Raw genomic sequence first — 17902 nt, forward strand, 5'->3', positions numbered from 1 at the left:
GCAGGGGTTCTCAACCTTTTAGTAAACACGTACCACTTGAAATTTTCAGAGATTTTGACGTACCACCTTATATTTATATATGGCTAGCAAGGTGGAGGTTGCAAGATCGAGACCCACTTATGACATTTTTTTAATGATGTTTCTTGATTCGTTCAATAATAAAATCACGATTTTTTTAGTTTCTTATCAATTATTTTGATTAATTATAGTCTTAAAACCCCACCATTCAACATTTTTTATTGTTATTATTAATATATGACTATTATTAACACCTAAAATGTATCCGCGTACCACCAGTGGTACGCGTACCACCGGTTGAGAACCTCTGGTGTAGGTAATTTCGTTCAGGACAGCCACACTACTATCACGTCACGAGGGCTCACTTGACGTGTGATGGTAGTGTGTTTCTACCTATTCGCGTCGCGTCGAAAGCCCGTATCACATTCTATTTGTTTGTTCGTTTGTTTATTTATTTGTTTTCTGTTGTCCAGATGGTCATGAACGAGCGAAGGTTGAGCACGATAGCTTCAAGAACAATGGCAGCCATGTCGCTTGGATTTATCGTCATGGTGACGCCTTGGACCATACAGGAAGTGGTAGCTGCCTGCACCGGATCCAAGGTAAGACTATAGAAGAATCTGATTGGCTGGAAAGATTGAAAGCAACCAATCAGATTGCTGAATCCTAGAATTACACTTTAAATAAGGGTAACCTCAGATTGTAGTCCTGGCCATGAGTGAGCTTTACATCCATCTTGTTTGATAGGTTTTTACATCTCTGTATGAAGAACTATCCGCCTCCTTACATTGACTTCACCCAGCCTTACTGTTTAGTTGCTATTAGGTCTTTAATAATAGGGTTTTACCCTCCATTTGGTAACAAGCTATCCTCACAGCCGGATAATAACCACGTCCAAAGTTGCTTACTTTACCTACTTGGAGATGAAAATAAGGACGGATACAAGATACCTACCATTGCACCACTTTTCAAATAAGAAAGTTCAAAATGAGATACCTATTTATTGAGTGTAAATAGAGCGTAAAATAAACACACCTCGAATACCTACATAGTAGAAAGAGTTCTCACACCTTTGCTTACTCTTTTGTTACCGCAAGAGGAGCACTAGGTTGAGATTTACTCAAAATTTTAGGCACTGTAGGCAGTTATTAGATTTCCGTTTTCTGTTTGGTCCCTAGGGATCTCCTTATAATCCATCACAATGGCAACATACATAAGTACTCGGACTGAAAATCTAATCTACTTAAAGTCAGCTATACTTGGGTAGATTTCTTACAATATGCCGGACACATGTACCTAAAAATAGTCTAGTACCATGGGTAATTGAGTATTTTGTTGGACCGAAAATGGAACTAAGAGCTTCTGAGAGAATAGGTGAAATAATTGGGGAGATAAATCCATAGCGAGAATTGAAGAGGATGTAAACAAGTGTACTTACTCCGACACATGTTGCTCGGTAATATAGGCAAATTCAGTGGCGAAACTACGCCATCCAATGTACAGGTAGGTAGAATAGAATATACCCTGTACCCTGTTTATACTGCCAGAATGAGACTGAAACGTAGGTACAATGTGCCATACAATTATACCTACTTATAACCTGGCTCCTATTGCTTATAACGAAAAGAACTGCAACCCATCTTACAAGGGAAAGTGTAAAGAAGAAAAGCTCCAGATAGAACAAGAATTGCCTTGTTTGTCAACCAGGCTCTTCAGAACTTTTCCGAATCCCCACCAAGAATACTGTACCTACGAACCTATACTCAAATATTCTAGACAACATTTTCCCCACTACACACGCTCAGACCGTCTGACAGTCCGTCGGAACGTGTGTGATGGAAAAATCATCCGACCTAGGTCCGTCAGACCGTTGGAATGTGTGTGACGGGAAAAGCTTCAGGCAACGGTCTCTCAGACAGTCTGACAGACCGCGGTTTGAAGCTTTTCGTTCTGACAGACCCCAGGTGAGTGGCGGACAGAATTGATTTTTATTTGGCTCATGCCACTCCACTGACGACACACATCAGCCTCGATATTCTACTTCAATACTATATTTTGTTATGTCATGATATTGGTGGGGTTAAGGGGGATTGATCAGTCTTATACCTCAAATCCCACTCCAGCATAACAGTTCATTCATTTCATATGATAAACTACTAGTGATTAAAAATTTCTTTGATAATAAGAGGCAAATAAAATTGTTAATTATAAACTTTTATCTACTGACTCCAAGGAAGAAGACTAGAATATTGAATTGTACTTTTTTTATCTCTTTATACGCTGAGCGTAGGTTTTATCTTAACAAAATAAGGAAAGTAATAAAAAGTGTTATTTTCTCTGATAAGCTTTTTTTTGGTGTTGGTGAGAAGCTGGGAAATGATTGTAAGGTGTAGTGACTATTAATAGCCTGTTAATTAACTATTTATCTAATAGTGAGATTAGTGAACACTTATGGACTGTGCAATCTGATCGCCTTTGCCGTTGGTTCAGTGATTTTCTCTCCTCCACAAGGTTCAAAGTAAGTAAAAATAACTGTTTAACTAAATTACATAATTTAAGTACATAGGTAATCCTAATGAATTATTGATAATTAATTAATTATCAACCTACTTGTTTTGTTTCACTTATGCATTACCTACGGGTAGTTGCTTGATTATAATTATCTACCAATTGTATTATTTTGTCCTTTGGCAAATCCGTGAAAAGTACAATTAAAAGTGAAATTTCAACTTTTTGGAGATTATAATGAGGGACATCCCATAGAAAGTTCTTAAATTTTTTCAGAACATCTCGAAACTGCCCAGGATAAACATTTGAATTTGGTTACACAACATAATTATTGGACTAAAAAAGAACATTACTAGAGAAAACACTTAAAAGGTAAATTTGATATCCTTCTTGTCCCATTTCCAATTCAGTAAATCGTCCTTAAAGATCGAGTTTTCCCACCGTGGATTGTCTCAGGATTGAATTCAATTCGAAGTTGACCTGGGTATTACCTACATAAGTAATTAAGTATAGGGAAATCCTCGTTTCATCTTAATCTCGAGTTGGTAAACCCCAGCATAATTAAACTGTCCAAGCCCTAGGTTCTCAAATGGTGGTACGCGAACCGATTTCAGGTGGTACGCTGAGAACCCCTGGTCTAAGCTAAGATCTAACGCCTCCTTAAATTCAACATGTTAAGGTTTGTCCAAACATAGTCGATCGGCCATCTGTCGACTTCGATTCACATCGATCTACGACCGTCGGCTGTGTATGGACACACCTTTACGCAAATACACATCCAATTAACGCATCCTCACTAAAGTAAAATTAATTCCATTTCAAATGATGGGTAAACCAAACTTGAATTTTGCTACCAGATGAATTGGGTGGCACTTTTGGTTTTGCTATCGACGGCATCTTCCGTGCTAAGCTCAGTCAGATGCAATCAGAAGGAATGGTGGAAGAACACAGTCATCTATCAGATTCTGGTGCCCTCCTTCAAAGATTCGAACAACGATGGTATTGGAGACTTGAGAGGTAAGAACGTCAGGAAACGATATTTGGAGTTGACTTTGGGATTAGGTACCAATAGGTACCTGGTACCTATTGGGTATTGGGTGGCACTTTTGGTTTTGCTATCGACGGCATTTTTGGTTTTGCTATAGGTACCAATAGGTACCTAATCCCAAAGTCCTAATGGTACCTAATGTAAGGAGCACGATAGTAACAATATAGTCCCACACACTGGACTCCGCACACAGGAATTTCGTTAGATTAGTGCCTCATTTCAATGTAATGTAGGCAGATATTGCTTGGAATCCATCTTGTCAAACAACGGTAGTTGACTGGTAGGTATAACATTTTCCAGAGGATTCCAGAATGTCTTTCGACCAGAAGTTTATTAAGGCCGCCTACTCATGCTCCAACTGTCTGACAGACTATGTCTGTCCGAACTAAGTCTGTCAGACATAGAGATGTTGGACGTGAAAAAGATTCCGACTTCGGTCCGTATTAGAGACCTAGAAATCGGAAGCTTTTTCCGCCATACACGTTTCGGCGGCACGGCGGTCTGAACTTTGCTCGAACAGGCCACCTGGGTCTGTCCTACAGTCGGAGCTTGAGTGACCGCCCTAACAGGAACAGCTTGGCAGCTGATCCTTGAGATCTTAAGAAGTTCATTCAAAAGCTTGTGTGGACTAAATTTAATGCTGTCTTGCTCCAAAACAATATTCTCCCTTTTGTAGGAATTATCGAGAAGATCGACTATCTCAAGGAGCTCGGGGTTGAAACTCTCTGGCTAACCCCATTCTATTCTGGTCCTAATGGCGACATTGGCTATGACATTTCCAACCACACCGAAGTGGGCAAAGACTTTGGTACCATGGAGGACTTTGATGAACTGGTCAAACTTGTTCACAGCAAAGGTAAGCAGAAAATTTCACAGAAGCAAACGAAAAATCGTTCACATCAACTTTACTGTCATATGTACATGTATGCTATGTAGGTATTAGTACCTATTGATGGATGCATTCGATTTCTGTAAGCTTAACCCGACTTTTAGGGCTGTTTGCCCCTACACCTATAAGCCTTCGAGTGGGTTTTTGTGTATGGGATAAGCGCATTATGTTCAGTAGTCATTTTCATTTCAGTTCAACAGATAAATAGGTACCTATTTTGTCAGCTCCCATGGCGTAGTGGTCACTGCGCTCGCCTTGCACGCGGGAGACCCGGGTTCGATTCCCGGCGGGGTCAAGTGTTCACACCAACCTTACAGTCATAGTACAAGTATGTTATGTAGGTATTAGTACCTATTGACGGATGTATTAGATTTCTGTAAGCTTAACCCGACTTTTAGGGCTGTTTGCCCCTACACCTAAGCCTCAGAGTGGGTTTTTGTGCACGGGATAAGCGCATTATGTTCAGTACTCATTTTCATTTCAGTTCAACAGATAAATACCTATTTTGTCAGCTCCCATGGCGTAGTGGTCACTGCGCTCGCCTTGCACGCGGGAGACCCGGGTTCGATTCCCGGCGGGGTCAAGTTGGCGTAGTGGTCACTGCACTCGCCTTGCACGCGGGAGACCCGGGTTCGATTCCCGGCGGGGTCAAGAAATTTGTATCTGCAAAGGATTGATTCCGTGACTGGCTACCTCAGCCTCGTGAGGAAAATGGAGTAGCTATGACATATAAATGCGCATAGCGACTGGTGCCAACATGGTAGGTAAACATTGGATTTTAGGATTATTGAGATATTGGGAAAATCCTACAATGCTGCAGTGAGTGCCAAAGTTGTGACATAATAACACAAAGAAACTGCATTTACATTTTTTACAAATAGGTACCTATTTTATTATTTCTTTCTAATAAAAATATCTAAAGTTGTGCTGATAAGTTCGCCATTCATAGTGTGTATTTGAACCCGGTCTATGCAGGTTCTGGTAATCAGAACTGGCGCGCTGGTAATCAGAACAGAGCGGAGAGCATGGAGCATCGAGCAGGTAGAGAGAAAGTGACGATAGAGGGACGACTTTTTTTTAAGAGGTTTGACAGAGGGAACTGTAACTGCTATGGTCTTACCCTCCCGAAATCGAAGAGAGAAGGAACACAGGATAGAAGAAACCCAGCCGTTCCGAGAACGAACATTATCCCATCAGCTTAGTTGGTAGGATAAAATCCGCCCGGGCGGATTTTATCCTACCAACTAAGCTAACTAGGCTGGCAAAAAAATCGAATGAAACTCACGACAAGTGAGAAAGGGACTTTACATATACAACAACTTTACCAACACCGGTAGCCACCTACCTGTACACTCCCGAGTTAGCCGTTTCTTAACATTGATACACAAGAGGACTGTTTTGTCCCAGGGTACAGAAGTTTCGAACGAGTCTCCAATGAAGTAATAGTCACACGCAAAATCCTGAAATATCAATTGAAATTAACAACAGCCTAGAGTCAATGCCCTTGCTAATAGCAAAGGTTGAGTGCAAAGGGCATCCACTGGTAAAATTTGTAACCGAAACCAAATGTCAGCCTAAAATCTCATAGACTTTTTATTATGTGGAAACACTTACCCGAATATAGGCAATAATATATGTCAACATATAACCGCGACGTCCATTAGATTCCCCAGCAGGAATACCACCATATCTCTTCGCAATGGAGTAGATCTTGTCCTCATTATTCTTCACATCCTCAGGATCACCTAAAACAAGAAGAGCCATGTTGTCATGCAGAAGGTTCCGGGTTCGAGTCCGACCATTGACAAAAATTTGTACTCGTTTTTCGATTGCAAATATTTCTACGGGTTACTTTCTGGTGTTCTTGTGTTGAGCCAGCACCTAAATGGGAAGTATCGTGTCTCTTATCGACTATATGTGGACAGAACTACAAGGCAGGCCACCCCCTAAGCTAACAAGATTGGCATAGAGGTACTTTTTTAGATTGGGTTGGGTAGGTACTTGACAGACTTTCCGCTCGTCTAAGTAGGTGTGTCCACAACGGAGAACCAACCACCAATCCTCGCCTAGTACCGACACAAGAGAAAATAAACCATACTTATGAATAGAAGCATCCTCAACGGAGTCTTGACCATAGCTCCGCATAAAATCAAGAAATTGAGCTGAGTATTTTTTCTGCTATGATCTCGGTGCGGCGAGGGTCAATGGTGTATTTCAAATCAAAATCAAGACTCGTATGTAGGTATGGTTCATTTATCTGAAACTTCAGTAAACACTTTATTAGACATCCCCGTAGAGGAGAACATTTCCGGCCCTGGTTGATCACTAGATTGTGGATTAACTGATTAACGAAGGATTAATGTATCAGTTTGGTTCGCAATGAGTGGATTAATGTTTTATTGCAGTTTACTTCGATTAGCTACTTATCACAACATTCCTACTGTCTATTTTCTTATCTATAATGTTTGTGACAGTTGAATCTTGAGTAGATATTTTCCACACTTATTGCACTGACAGCAAAAAAAAGAAAACAGTACGTAGGTACCTACCAACGCCCTCATCAGATGGACGAGAAAGAGACACAATAATTCCGATGCTGCTATGTACGTCAAAAAAAGGGGTCAAGAGACAGTTGAATCTTGAGTAGATATTTTCCACACTTAATGCACTGACAGCAAAAAAAAGAAAACAGTACGTAGGTAAGGTACCTACCAACGCCCTCATCAGATGGACGAGAAAGAGACACAATAATTCCGATGCTGCTATGTACGTCAAAAAAAGGGGTCAAGATTAAAACACCAGGAAATTTCCTATTGATACTTTTGGCAGTTAAAAAACGAATGGAATTTTTTTGATGGGAGGGAATCGAACCCGAGATCCGCTCCATTACCACTGCACTGAGAATCAGACCTAAAACTTTGTTCATTTTTCTCAGGAATGAAAATCCTGGTCGAATTTGTGCCAAATCATTCAAGCAACAAGCATGACTGGTTCATCAAATCGGCACAGAAAATTGACCCTTACACCAACTATTACGTGTGGAAAGACGGCCTCAATGGAAAGCCGGGAACGCCTCCAAATAATTGGGTAAGTTGATGGAGTTCTCTCTACCTTCTACTACTATGTGTACCTAACAAAACCAAAGGGGATGTCAAGGGGGAAATTCCAATATCACTACTTTCTAAGGTTCAACCCTTTGATGAAATTCAAAATGACCTCCAAATAGGGAATACCTCGTAGCTACCACAATACCAACGTAATGAATTGCATCTCAAGGTAGAAACACATTAACATCACGTCACGTGAAGTCATGAGGAGTCAGAAAGATGTAGTTCAAAGTTTTCCCTTGATATTGTAGGTAATCTCGTTCAGGACAGCCACACTACTATTCAAGTCACTTGACTTTGTCCCTACATCCTATTGTATTGTAGAATGATCATAACAGAGGCGTACTCTCCCTCTCTGGAGAAGGTGGCCAAATACTACGGCACTGGAGACACCCAAGGTACTCATCTGAGTGTCAACTATGAGATCATGAACAAATTCGGAGCCACCAGTAATGCCAAGGACCTGGAGAATGTGGTGAACGCCTATCTCAAGTCACTGCCCAGTGGAAAATGGAGTTCTTGGATGGTAAGCTTTCTTCATATTGGAAGGTTTTAGTTTAGGGTACCTCCTGAAAGTAAGAAGAGTAGGTATACATAAAATCTTAAGCTCTGTCCACACATAGTTGGCGCCGTCGATCGATGAGGTGAATCTATGTTGTCGAGGCAGTATACGGTTTCAGTCGACATCGATCGACCGTCGGCGTCGACTGTGTGTGAACATAGCTTTAGTAAAGCTACCTATCAAATTTTGACTTGGCGGAGCGCTACCGCTCTCCTTTATCTAGAATCTAGATGTTAAATTAAAATCTTTTAGTTTTCCTGTCCAAACAGGACGAAAAAGGGTCTTTAAATCACAGTCCCTTAACCAACGGACTGTGAAACCTGGCCATTTTCTAGCTATCTGATTTTGACTTCCCCACAGGTAGGGGGCCACAGTATCACCCGGATTGCGACCCGCTATTCCCCCGACCTGGTGGATGCTATGAACATGCTAACTCTATTGCTACCAGGCACGGCCGTCACTTTTGCCGGCGATGAACTAGGCATGGAATCGCCAATCCTGCGGTATGAAGACCAGAGAGACCCTGAGGGCTATATCTTCGGGAAAGACAACTATTTGAAGGTGTGCCGAGATGGATCCCGGGTTCCGTTCCAGTGGAACGATCAGGAAAATGCAGGTGAGAAGAGGGGCTGCGTCGAAACGAGAGGGGCTTCTTTCGGGGAGGTAAAGAACTCTGAGAAAATGCGGCAGTTCCATTTTTTGACGTAGCGGGTCTTCTAGCAAGCTTGATCTTGTTTGAACATCACATGAATTTCCAATATGAATCAGGTTCTCTTCGTTCTCAAAATCAACTTTTAGCTTCTTTTGTGTTGCACAGAATCCAGCACATGGTGGTATAGTCCTAAAGGCACTCGCCTGGTAAACATGGATGCGAGTTCAATCCTAGTCGAGGCATAAACATGAATAGAGCCCCAACGCAACTGCTAAAGAGCAGAGATTGTCTCAGTAATCAACCACAGTGAGGCCACCTTTCAGAATTCAAAAGACTCCAAAAATGTGTTTTGACAATTTTATTATTTTGGTGTCCTTCATTCGCAGGCTTCTCCAAGGCGAAATCTTGGCTCCCCGTCCACCCGAACTATTGGACCCTGAACGCTCAGGCTGAGAAGAAAACCAAACCCAGTCACTACTCCGTGTACAAAGACCTGACAACATTGCGGGCAACATCAGGGGCAGTACGAATGGGCGACTATAAGATTTCCACACCCAATAATTACGTGTTTATTTTGACGAGGTGAGTGAAATAGCTCTGTATTTTAAAAGTGAGTCATCATACGAAATTTCTCTTTGGACTGGCAGCGGGTGTGGTGGTGCCATTACGATTAAAGAGAAATTACATCTACACTATCATTCTATCTACAGTATCTAGGTACATACTTATTTATTTTATTTTTTTTTTTTTTTAGGACGGAAGGGTCAACCTCCGTGTACTTGATCATCAATCTGAATTCAAGAACAGAAACCGTCGACCTGTCTGACTGTATCGAGAATGGCGGAGACGTGGCTATCTTCACGAGTAGTGTCAACTCTGGACTGGCGAGCGGAAAGCTCAACTGGTAAGTTCTCCTCTTTCGTCTTCTTCATTCCTGTTCTTCTTATCTTCCTCCTCCTTATTCGTCATCTTCTCCTACTTCTTCTTCGTCCTCTTCTCCGATAAAACTTCAAATTACGACGAACTAAAACAGAGGGTAGGTATCTTTACGTCTCGCCAGATACTTCTTCCACTATAATGAACTTGTCATTGAATAGAAAATAGAAATATCTCTGGAAAACCCCCGAATTACGAACACTTTCGGTTCCGGAGGTTTTGTCCGCTATTGGGAGGTGTTTTCCCTTAAGAAACTAACAAAAACATCCCCGTTCCCCAAAAAATGTCCATTCAGAGATTCCGTTTAAGGGAGGTTTTACTGTATTTTTGTAGAAGCTTAATCCATCCTTTAGGACTGTTTGCCCCTACACCTAAGCTTCAGGGTGGTTTCACTGTACTTTTCTTTTTTCTAGGACTGCCAAAAAGACCATCACCCTGCGAGCCCAAGCCAGCGTTGTGATCACGAGGAACCACAACAGTAACGAGTGTAAATCCGCCGGCCTTACGATACTACCGGGATATCTAGTTTCTGCTCTATCTATCTTGTGTATTGTACTAACTATGAAGTATTAGAAGATGAGGGACAAAGTGGACCCTTAAGGTATGTTCAGACATAGTCGACCGGCCAAAATCTATGTTGTCGAGGCAGTGTGGACGGTTCAGTCGACATCGATCGACAGCCGGGCGACTATGTATGGATACACCTTTATACCTCCTGACACCCATTCAATGGAAGGACTTCTCATATATCGGGCAGATAAATGTAACAAACAGAACCTACGTATTTTTCCAAAAGAGTGAGAAACACAAGATTTGGGGTAAAAAGTCCTCCGTGGAATGGGCTTCTGGGCTTGGCTCCAAGAGTCCCTGGAATAATAGAAAATGAGTCAGTGGTGGATAAACCTCTTGGGGCCCTTGGGGGTCCCTAATTAACCTAGGCCCCCGCACCGCGAGGGGTGTGGACTTGTGGACTACCCCCACATACCAAAGCCAGTAATATCAATCCGTCAAACTCATTACTTTGGGAGTAACTCGGCTTAGGTTGCCTGCCCTATTTTCTTACCTGTACGACTTACGTAGGTATGACTTCTTACCTATGATGTCCTCTTTCTGCCTTTGGTCTGACTATTTTTTGTAATTTACACGATGAAAGTTTCGCTTTTGTTGGAAATGTTTAATTTTGCCTAGTGAACTAAAATTATATTTATTTATTGTGTTGACTGTGTTGTACTAAAATAAATTCTGTTTATTATTTACCTTACAACAAACATGTAGTTCTTTTTAACTGACAATCACTACCTGATAGTTAGTTTGTGCCTTATCTCAGTCATCAAAAGGCCCAGAAGCTATATCGGACCTTTTAGAAAATATCAAGGATTCCACGACGTCTTGTGGGTTGATCTCTTGATTGGATGTCTTTATGTAGAAGGTTTTTGATACAACTAGAGGTCTCTACAGTAATTAGGTACATATTAGGTATCTATGTGAAACCATAACCCGCCACTCATCGCTATAGGTAGGTAAGTATAAATATGTAAAACTGCCAACCTAGTAGGTAGCTACCCACCTACAGTTTCTTTTTCTGTTTCTAAACATTGCTCTGAGGAAAACCATGCAATAAAAATCACCATTATCAAATTCAGTAATAAATCCGAAGACAACTAGCCAAATCAAAGCGAAATAAATAGCGGCATTGCTCAAAGCCCACCTCCCCTTTCTGGATCTAACATTGGTTATATCAAACTATGAAGCGATCTCGCTGACGACAGGAAAACAAGGAGTAAGCAGTGATGTTGGTAATATTTCCAGTCCGCATAGCGCTAGCGCCTACACACTGTTGGGATTTTATTTACGTTTTTGCTCTCTCCCCTCTTTCTGGATCTAACATTGGTTATCAAACTATGAAGCGATCTCGCTGACGACAGGAAAATAAGGAGTAAGCAGTGATGTTGGTAATATTTCCAGTCCGCATAGCGCTAGCGCCTACACACTGTTGGGATTTTATTTACGTTTTTGCTCACTCTGAAAAACTCGTAGCTCGGAGTAAAATTTGTACAAGTTTATGAAGAGGTGTATTTTCCTTTCAGAGAACTCTCGTAAACGGAACTGGTTCCCTTTTGGAATCTGAAATGAAGCCAGGCCAGCCTAGTTAGCTTAGTTGGTAGTGCGTCTGCCTTGTAAGCGCTAGGCCGCGGGTTCAATTCCCGCCCGGGGCGGATTTTATCCTGATGGGATAATGTTCGTCCTCGGAGCGGCTGGCTTTCTCCTATCCTGTCTTCCTTCTCTCTCCGATTTTGGGACTTTAGCAGTTACAGTTTAATCCATCAAAACTTTTATATATATAAAAAAAAACTACCACCAACTTCATTTGACGTCTGCCTTGTAAGCGCTAGGCGGCGGGTTCGATTCCCGCCCGGGGCGGATTTTATCCTGATGGGATAATGTTCGTTCTCGGAACGGCTGGCTTTCTCCTATCCTGTCTTCCTTCTCTCTCCGATTTCGGGACGATAAGACCCTAGAGTTACAGTTCCCTCTGTCAAACCTCTTAAAAAAAAAAAAAAAAAAAAAAAATAGAGAAGTGGTCAATGTAATCAAATTAAAATGTTCCTTCTGATATTATGTTGTTTCATAGGTACCACCTCCCTCCCAAATAAATGAGGAGGTTCAACAGACCTAAAGCACCGTTCAAACCGGTGGAAAATTGGTATAATACGTCGGTGAAACCGTCATAATAAATTGGTATATTGGTAATACCGGTATAATTTATTGGCTTGAGATGTAAAGGCAGTGTTTTCCGCCCGCCAGTACACTCGACCGTAAAACACCAGCCTTACTCACTTTACACCGCTTTTTCACTAGATCTTAGCCTTTTGCGTACAGAATCAATTTCACCAGAATCGCTCTTACGGTAGGATTCATGTCCCACATGAAACTCAAGCGTTGTTGTTACAGTCAGACGTAAACAAAACATTTTTTTCAAATACGGTAGGATTCATGTGAGACATGAAACCTCCGAAAAGCGATTTGTGGTAGGCTTCATGTCACACATGAAATTGTTCCCTCGCTTTTAATTTATTTTCTTTTTTTTCCTAGTTGAGATAGAAACATCTGGTTTTTTTTGTCTTCTTCGGAAATCTTCGGACTATAATTCCGAATGCTTTGGAATCATAATAAACAAACACCGGCTTTTCAGTCTGCATTTGAAAGGAGCAAAAGATACACAAGTTCCTAGGCACGTCCTACCGTAACGCCTCCTATCTGTAAAAATCAAGCCGACCGTAGCGAGTAAATCTGTAGCTTCATGCTGGACATGAATCCTACCGTATCGCCAGATTCAAGTTATATTTCTCCTACCATAATGGCGGAACCATGATTTCATGTGACACATGAATCTGTCCGCAAAAGGTTAAAATGTACAAACCTCTGTTGATGTTGTACAGAGAAATAGGAGATGCAGTAGTCACAGAAGATTTAAAGCCAGCAATTTAGCTACGTTTGACACACAATAATGGTTATGAAGTCATTTGATACATCTTTTCCCCAACAGGACATTGGACCGGATGTTGAAAATACAGTGAGAAAAACTTTCCTTTTTTCTTCGGACGGAAAGTTCATCCGTAAAGTTCACCATCTAAAATTCTAAAAGTTCCACATAATCTGTCTGGGATTCAAAATGGACACCGAAAAGTACTACCAGACGCACTATCCATGGGACCACAACGAAAAGATGGACAAACACTGGTCCTCTCTCCGCCCTGCTACTGAAGAGCGCTACTCATCTAAACCTACTGATACCTGGAACGCTAACGGGCGCTACTCACATTTCTATCACAGCCGAGAGAACCTGTTCAAGAGTCATAAACATGAATAGAGCCCCAACGCAACTGCTAAAGAGTAGAGATTGTCTCAGGAATCAACCACAGCGAGGCCACCTTTCAGAATTCAAAAGACTTCAAAAATGTGTTTTGACAATTTTATTATTTTGGTGTCCTTCATTCGCAGGCTTCTCCAAGGCGAAATCTTGGCTCCCCGTCCACCCGACCATGACGAAACCGGAGTGTGTAAGTTCGGCACCGGTTGTAAGTTCGCCCACGGGGCTCATGAGCTAAGGGTCATTCCTCGACACCCGCGCTATCGGACCAAACTGTGCCAAAGTTACCACCAAGATGGGTTCTGCCCGTACGGTTTTTGCTCACTCTGAAAAACTCGTAGCTCGGAGTAAAATTTGTACAAGTTTATGAAGAGGTGTATTTTCCTTTCAGAGAACTCTCGTAAACGGAACTGGTTCCCTTTTGGAATCTGAAATGAAGCCAGGCCAGCCTAGTTAGCTTAGTTGGTAGTGCGTCTGCCTTGTAAGCGCTAGGCCGCGGGTTCAATTCCCGCCCGGGGCGGATTTTATCCTGATGGGATAATGTTCGTCCTCGGAGCGGCTGGCTTTCTCCTATCCTGTCTTCCTTCTCTCTTCGATTTCGGGCCTCGGAACAGCTGGCTTTCTCCTATCCTGTCTTCCTTCTCTCTTCGATTTCGGGACGATAAGACCATAGCAGTTCCAGTTCCCTCTGGTTCGTAATTTCCGTGTTCCTTAGTAACGTAGAACTCGAGGCTGGAAAGAAAGATTGAAATTTTACCTAATAAACCTACTTTGTCTCGGTAGAAAAGTACCGAGGGTTTGAATCTCAACCAAAGCTAGTTTTCGGCTTCAAATGAATTCACGTTTCTCAGGAGGTGAGTTTTCCAGCAAAGTGAGCCTTGTAAGTGCTAGACCACGGGTTCGATTCCCGTCCAGTTTTATCCTGAACGAATAATGTTCGTTCTCGGAAAGGCTGGCTTTCCCCTATCCTGTCCTCCATCTTTCTTCAATTTCGGGACCATAAGATCTTGGCAGTAACAGCTCCCTCTATCAAACCTCTTTTTTTCTTTCCTTATATCCTGTAGGAAGGAAAGTAATAAATTCGGGCAAAATTTTCTCTGGTCGGTTTTCAGTGACAAAACATATGTTTTTTTTTCTTTTTTTTTCAACTATTTTCGAAAGAAAAACTTACATGGTAGGATTGAGTTTTCTCAAGTTGCTAAAATCGGCGACAAATTCGCCCAAAACTTCAGCGCTCTGGTTTGCAATGAGTTCCTCGTATACTAATGTGTAGGTTTTGAGTCTGCATAGAGAGTAGGAAAGGAATGATAGGGTGCACACCAGGGCCAGACGTTTCAAATGCCACGGTGTGAGGTGCATCATGGCGTGAGAGTGCGACTAGAGGACCCTGTAATAGAGAGAATACAAATAGGATTAGTGGATAGTGGGTATAATATTAAAAAAGACGGTTGCATTAATACAGTATTACAAGGTGTCTACCAAAATGGAGAAATAAAATTCCCTGACTTTTCTCGGTTTTCCAGTCCATTTTTTCCAAATTTCCAGTCTACTTTTTCAAGATTTTCCACCCTATTCCCTACTACACCACCGAGGCAGGTACCTACTAAACTACCTATCTCTGTAAATACCTAAAAGGGAAACATAATCGCCCATCTGATGAGGGCCATACTACGAGAAGGGCTACAATGTCACAGACGTTCATTCGCCCAAATAGCAACCACGCACAATGTTGGTTAACGTGAGTGATCTGTCTCAAACTTCGGGGCTGTCCTGGTTCTTCTAGTCTTAAATTTAGATTAAAACTATGGAGTGAGCGTTACACAGGAACTGTTTCCATCCTCATCTACGCGATATCCATTAAAGTAACCTACCTACTGTTTCTAGTTTTAATTATCCTTGATGGAGAGAGAGAGAGCAAAGTCCTGAGCTCAGCATTTTCTACCCCGCTATCTGGGAGCTGCGGGGTCCATAATCCTTCCATCACGTAATATTATATGCTCAAAATCAAATGACCGACCTAAATACAGATTGGCTGTCTGATTCAGTGATTTAGTCTCTGTTTTGACTTCGGAACACCGGATCTCGTTTCCTTTCTGCTCCGGAGTGGAGGATAAATTCTGAAGTGTTGGGATTTTTTGATTGGACTTGGTCGTGTTTTTCACCTAGATATTATCGGATTTTATATTTTTTTTGTTCTAATATTCACGTATATCTACCTATTTTATATACCTACCTACTATTATTTTATCTGGATACTATATCTATTGGACATTGGATACTTAAACTACCTAAATATGTGTGAATTATCAGTGAACTTATTGAGGGGATGTTGAAAATACAGTGAGAAAAACTTTCCTTTTTTCTTCGGACGGATAGACAAAGTTCATCCGTAAAGTTCACCATCTAAAATTCTAAAACTTCCACATAATCTGTCTGGGATTCAAAATGGACACCGAAAAATACTACCACACGCACTATCCATGGGACCACAACGAAAAGATGGACAAACACTGGGCCTCTCTCCGCCCTGCTACTGAGGAGCGCTACTCATCTAAACCTACTGATACCTGGAACGCTAACGGGCGCTACTCACATTTCTATCACAGCCGAGAGAACCTGTTCAAGACCGAACTTTGCCGTCTTCATGACGAAACCGGAGTGTGTAAGTTCGGCACCGGTTGTAAGTTCGCCCACGGAGCTCATGAGCTAAGGGTCATTCCTCGACACCCGCGCTATCGGACCAAACTGTGCCAAAGTTACCACCAAGATGGGTTCTGCCCGTACGGACAGCGCTGTTACTTCATTCACGAGGAGAAAAGTGTTTCATCCCGAGGGACAAGTGTGACGTCATCTGTTTCGTCGAGAGGATCGGGAAAGATTTCGCTCTCTTCGTGTTCAAGTGATCAGGATGGACAGGAGGAAGGGTTTGTGACGTCATATTAAGCCGTATTTTATTACGTGACTTATTTTTTTGAGTCGTCAAACGATTTTTTTTTTTGACTAGTTTGGACGTAATCGCGCCACCAGATACGAGTTCTATTCCATTATGTGAAATAAAAGTCAGTCAAACATAGCTGAACCAATGAGATTGTGAGATTTCGCTGTCTTTACGTCCAAAGCGGAATCTGCATTTCCTTCTGATCTGGCTTTGGGCCCCTAATAAGTAGTTACTTACTATGAACACCCAAAATGACCCAACCGGGATTTTTTTTTTTCCAAAATCAACTCTAACAAGAAAAGAGGCGAACAGAATATTACAATAGCGCCGCAGGCGAAATTTTTGAACATTTTAGTCTAAAATCTTCAGAAATACAATCTCATCGAAATTCTAATCTTCAGCTCCACATGAGATTTTTTTTTTCCACATGAGATTTTAACACGAAAAGAATGAGAAACAGCGCCGCAGGCAAAAATTGTGTCCTCCATTTGCGCTGCAGGCGAAATTTAGTGAGCTAAACAATCTATAGAAACTAAAAATTTTAGGACCGGCCGCAGGCGAAAATTTTGGTTTCTAAAACCAAGTTATCCAAAACACAACATTTGGCGCCGCAGGCGAATTTTTTGAAAGTTTTGGTCTACAATAGTAAGAGAAGCATGCTTGTCAAAGGTGTAATCTTCAGCGCCGCAGGCGAAACTTAAACTTTTCAGTAAGTACATATGTACCCTTTAGTCATGAGTCAGTTTAAATACAAGTTTAGTACATACAAGACGAGTATTGTTTATTCCCTTCCCCCCCCCCAATACGTTTCCACACGAAATTACAACGCCGCAGGCAAAATTTTTGCGAGAAAATTTAAGTAGCCCCTTCAAGGTTGTATATTTTTTTTACTGACCAAAAATTCTTTATCTATTTTTTAGGCTTTGAAAATTTCCCCTAATACATTTCTATAAAAACACAAAATTACAGCGCCGCAGGCGAAATTTTTTCGAGAAAATATGAGTTGCCCGTTCAAGGTTGCATACTTTTTTATGGACCGCATTTTTTTTTTTTTTTCAGGCTTTGAAAAATTCCCTGACTTTTTTTGGTTTTTTGTCAATTTTTTGACAAGTATCTCAAAATAAACAGGGTGGAAGAGATGTTAGCGTGAATACGCTATCATCACGTCACGTGAATTCATGCGGAGTCAGGAAGATGTACTTCAAAATTTTCCCATAATATTGTAGGTAATTTCGTTCTGAACAGCCACACTATACTATCACATCCCGTGACGTGATGGTAGTATGTTTCTACGTTTAGCGTGAACACAATATTCTTTAGGGTTAAAATTCCAGGAAGGACTTTAGATAAAACTCCGCATTTTTCAGTCTTTA

General features: G+C 41.5%; 3 protein-coding genes and 1 long non-coding RNA gene across 4 annotated transcripts in view; 3 read left to right on the forward strand and 1 right to left on the reverse strand.

Annotated features, from left to right (window-relative positions):
* LOC103524894 (maltase 2-like) overlaps window positions 1-10913 on the forward strand; it is a 17308-nt gene extending 6395 nt beyond the window's left edge. The window contains exons 3-7 of the mRNA XM_026820173.1: window positions 7895-8096; window positions 8493-8748; window positions 9171-9366; window positions 9539-9688; window positions 10134-10913. Coding sequence (XP_026675974.1) covers window positions 7895-8096; window positions 8493-8748; window positions 9171-9366; window positions 9539-9688; window positions 10134-10293 — 964 coding nt within the window. The 3' untranslated portion in view covers window positions 10294-10913. The remainder of the gene's footprint in view (window positions 1-7894; window positions 8097-8492; window positions 8749-9170; window positions 9367-9538; window positions 9689-10133) is intronic.
* Window positions 2042-3316, forward strand: LOC113465563. The gene is made up of 2 exons (XR_003390230.1): window positions 2042-2536; window positions 2803-3316. It is a non-coding gene; the product is annotated as an uncharacterized LOC113465563 (long non-coding RNA).
* A 2624-nt stretch (window positions 10914-13537) lies between the features above and the next one.
* LOC108254608 lies at window positions 13538-15032 on the reverse strand. The gene is made up of 3 exons (XM_017449779.2): window positions 14763-15032; window positions 14260-14323; window positions 13538-13564 (listed from the first exon to the last, which is right to left on the reverse strand). Exons 1-3 carry the CDS (start codon window positions 14951-14953, stop codon window positions 13538-13540), a joined length of 282 nt encoding a protein of 93 aa, XP_017305268.1. The 5' UTR covers window positions 14954-15032.
* Window positions 15033-15650: 618 nt separating this feature from the next.
* Window positions 15651-16694, forward strand: LOC108254609 (protein TIS11-like). Its single transcript, XM_017449782.2, has one exon. The coding sequence runs from the start codon at window positions 16037-16039 to the stop codon at window positions 16532-16534; it is 498 nt and encodes a 165-aa protein (XP_017305271.1). The 5' UTR covers window positions 15651-16036; the 3' UTR covers window positions 16535-16694.
* Window positions 16695-17902: the final 1208 nt, after the last annotated feature.

This window comes from Diaphorina citri, unplaced genomic scaffold, assembly GCF_000475195.1.
Source record: "Diaphorina citri unplaced genomic scaffold, Diaci psyllid genome assembly version 1.1 scaffold124, whole genome shotgun sequence".
Lineage (NCBI taxonomy): Eukaryota > Metazoa > Arthropoda > Insecta > Hemiptera > Psyllidae > Diaphorina > Diaphorina citri.

Bases quoted from the DNA above. Each gene is read 5' to 3' on its own strand.
- LOC108254608 (XM_017449779.2), bottom strand. From the start codon at position 14,953: ATGATGCACCTCACACCGTGGCATTTGAAACGTCTGGCCCTGGTGTGC. The intron at 14,324-14,762 runs GTAAGTTTTTCT...CTTTCTTTCCAG, and splicing joins AGAAAACTCAATCCTACCAT to CCTCGAGTTCTACGTTACTA. The intron at 13,565-14,259 runs GTCTTATCGTCC...ACTCTTGAACAG, and splicing joins AGGGAACTGGAACTGCTATG to GTTCTCTCGGCTGTGATAGA.
- LOC108254609 (XM_017449782.2), top strand. From the start codon at position 16,037: ATGGACACCGAAAAATACTACCACACGCACTATCCATGGGACCACAAC.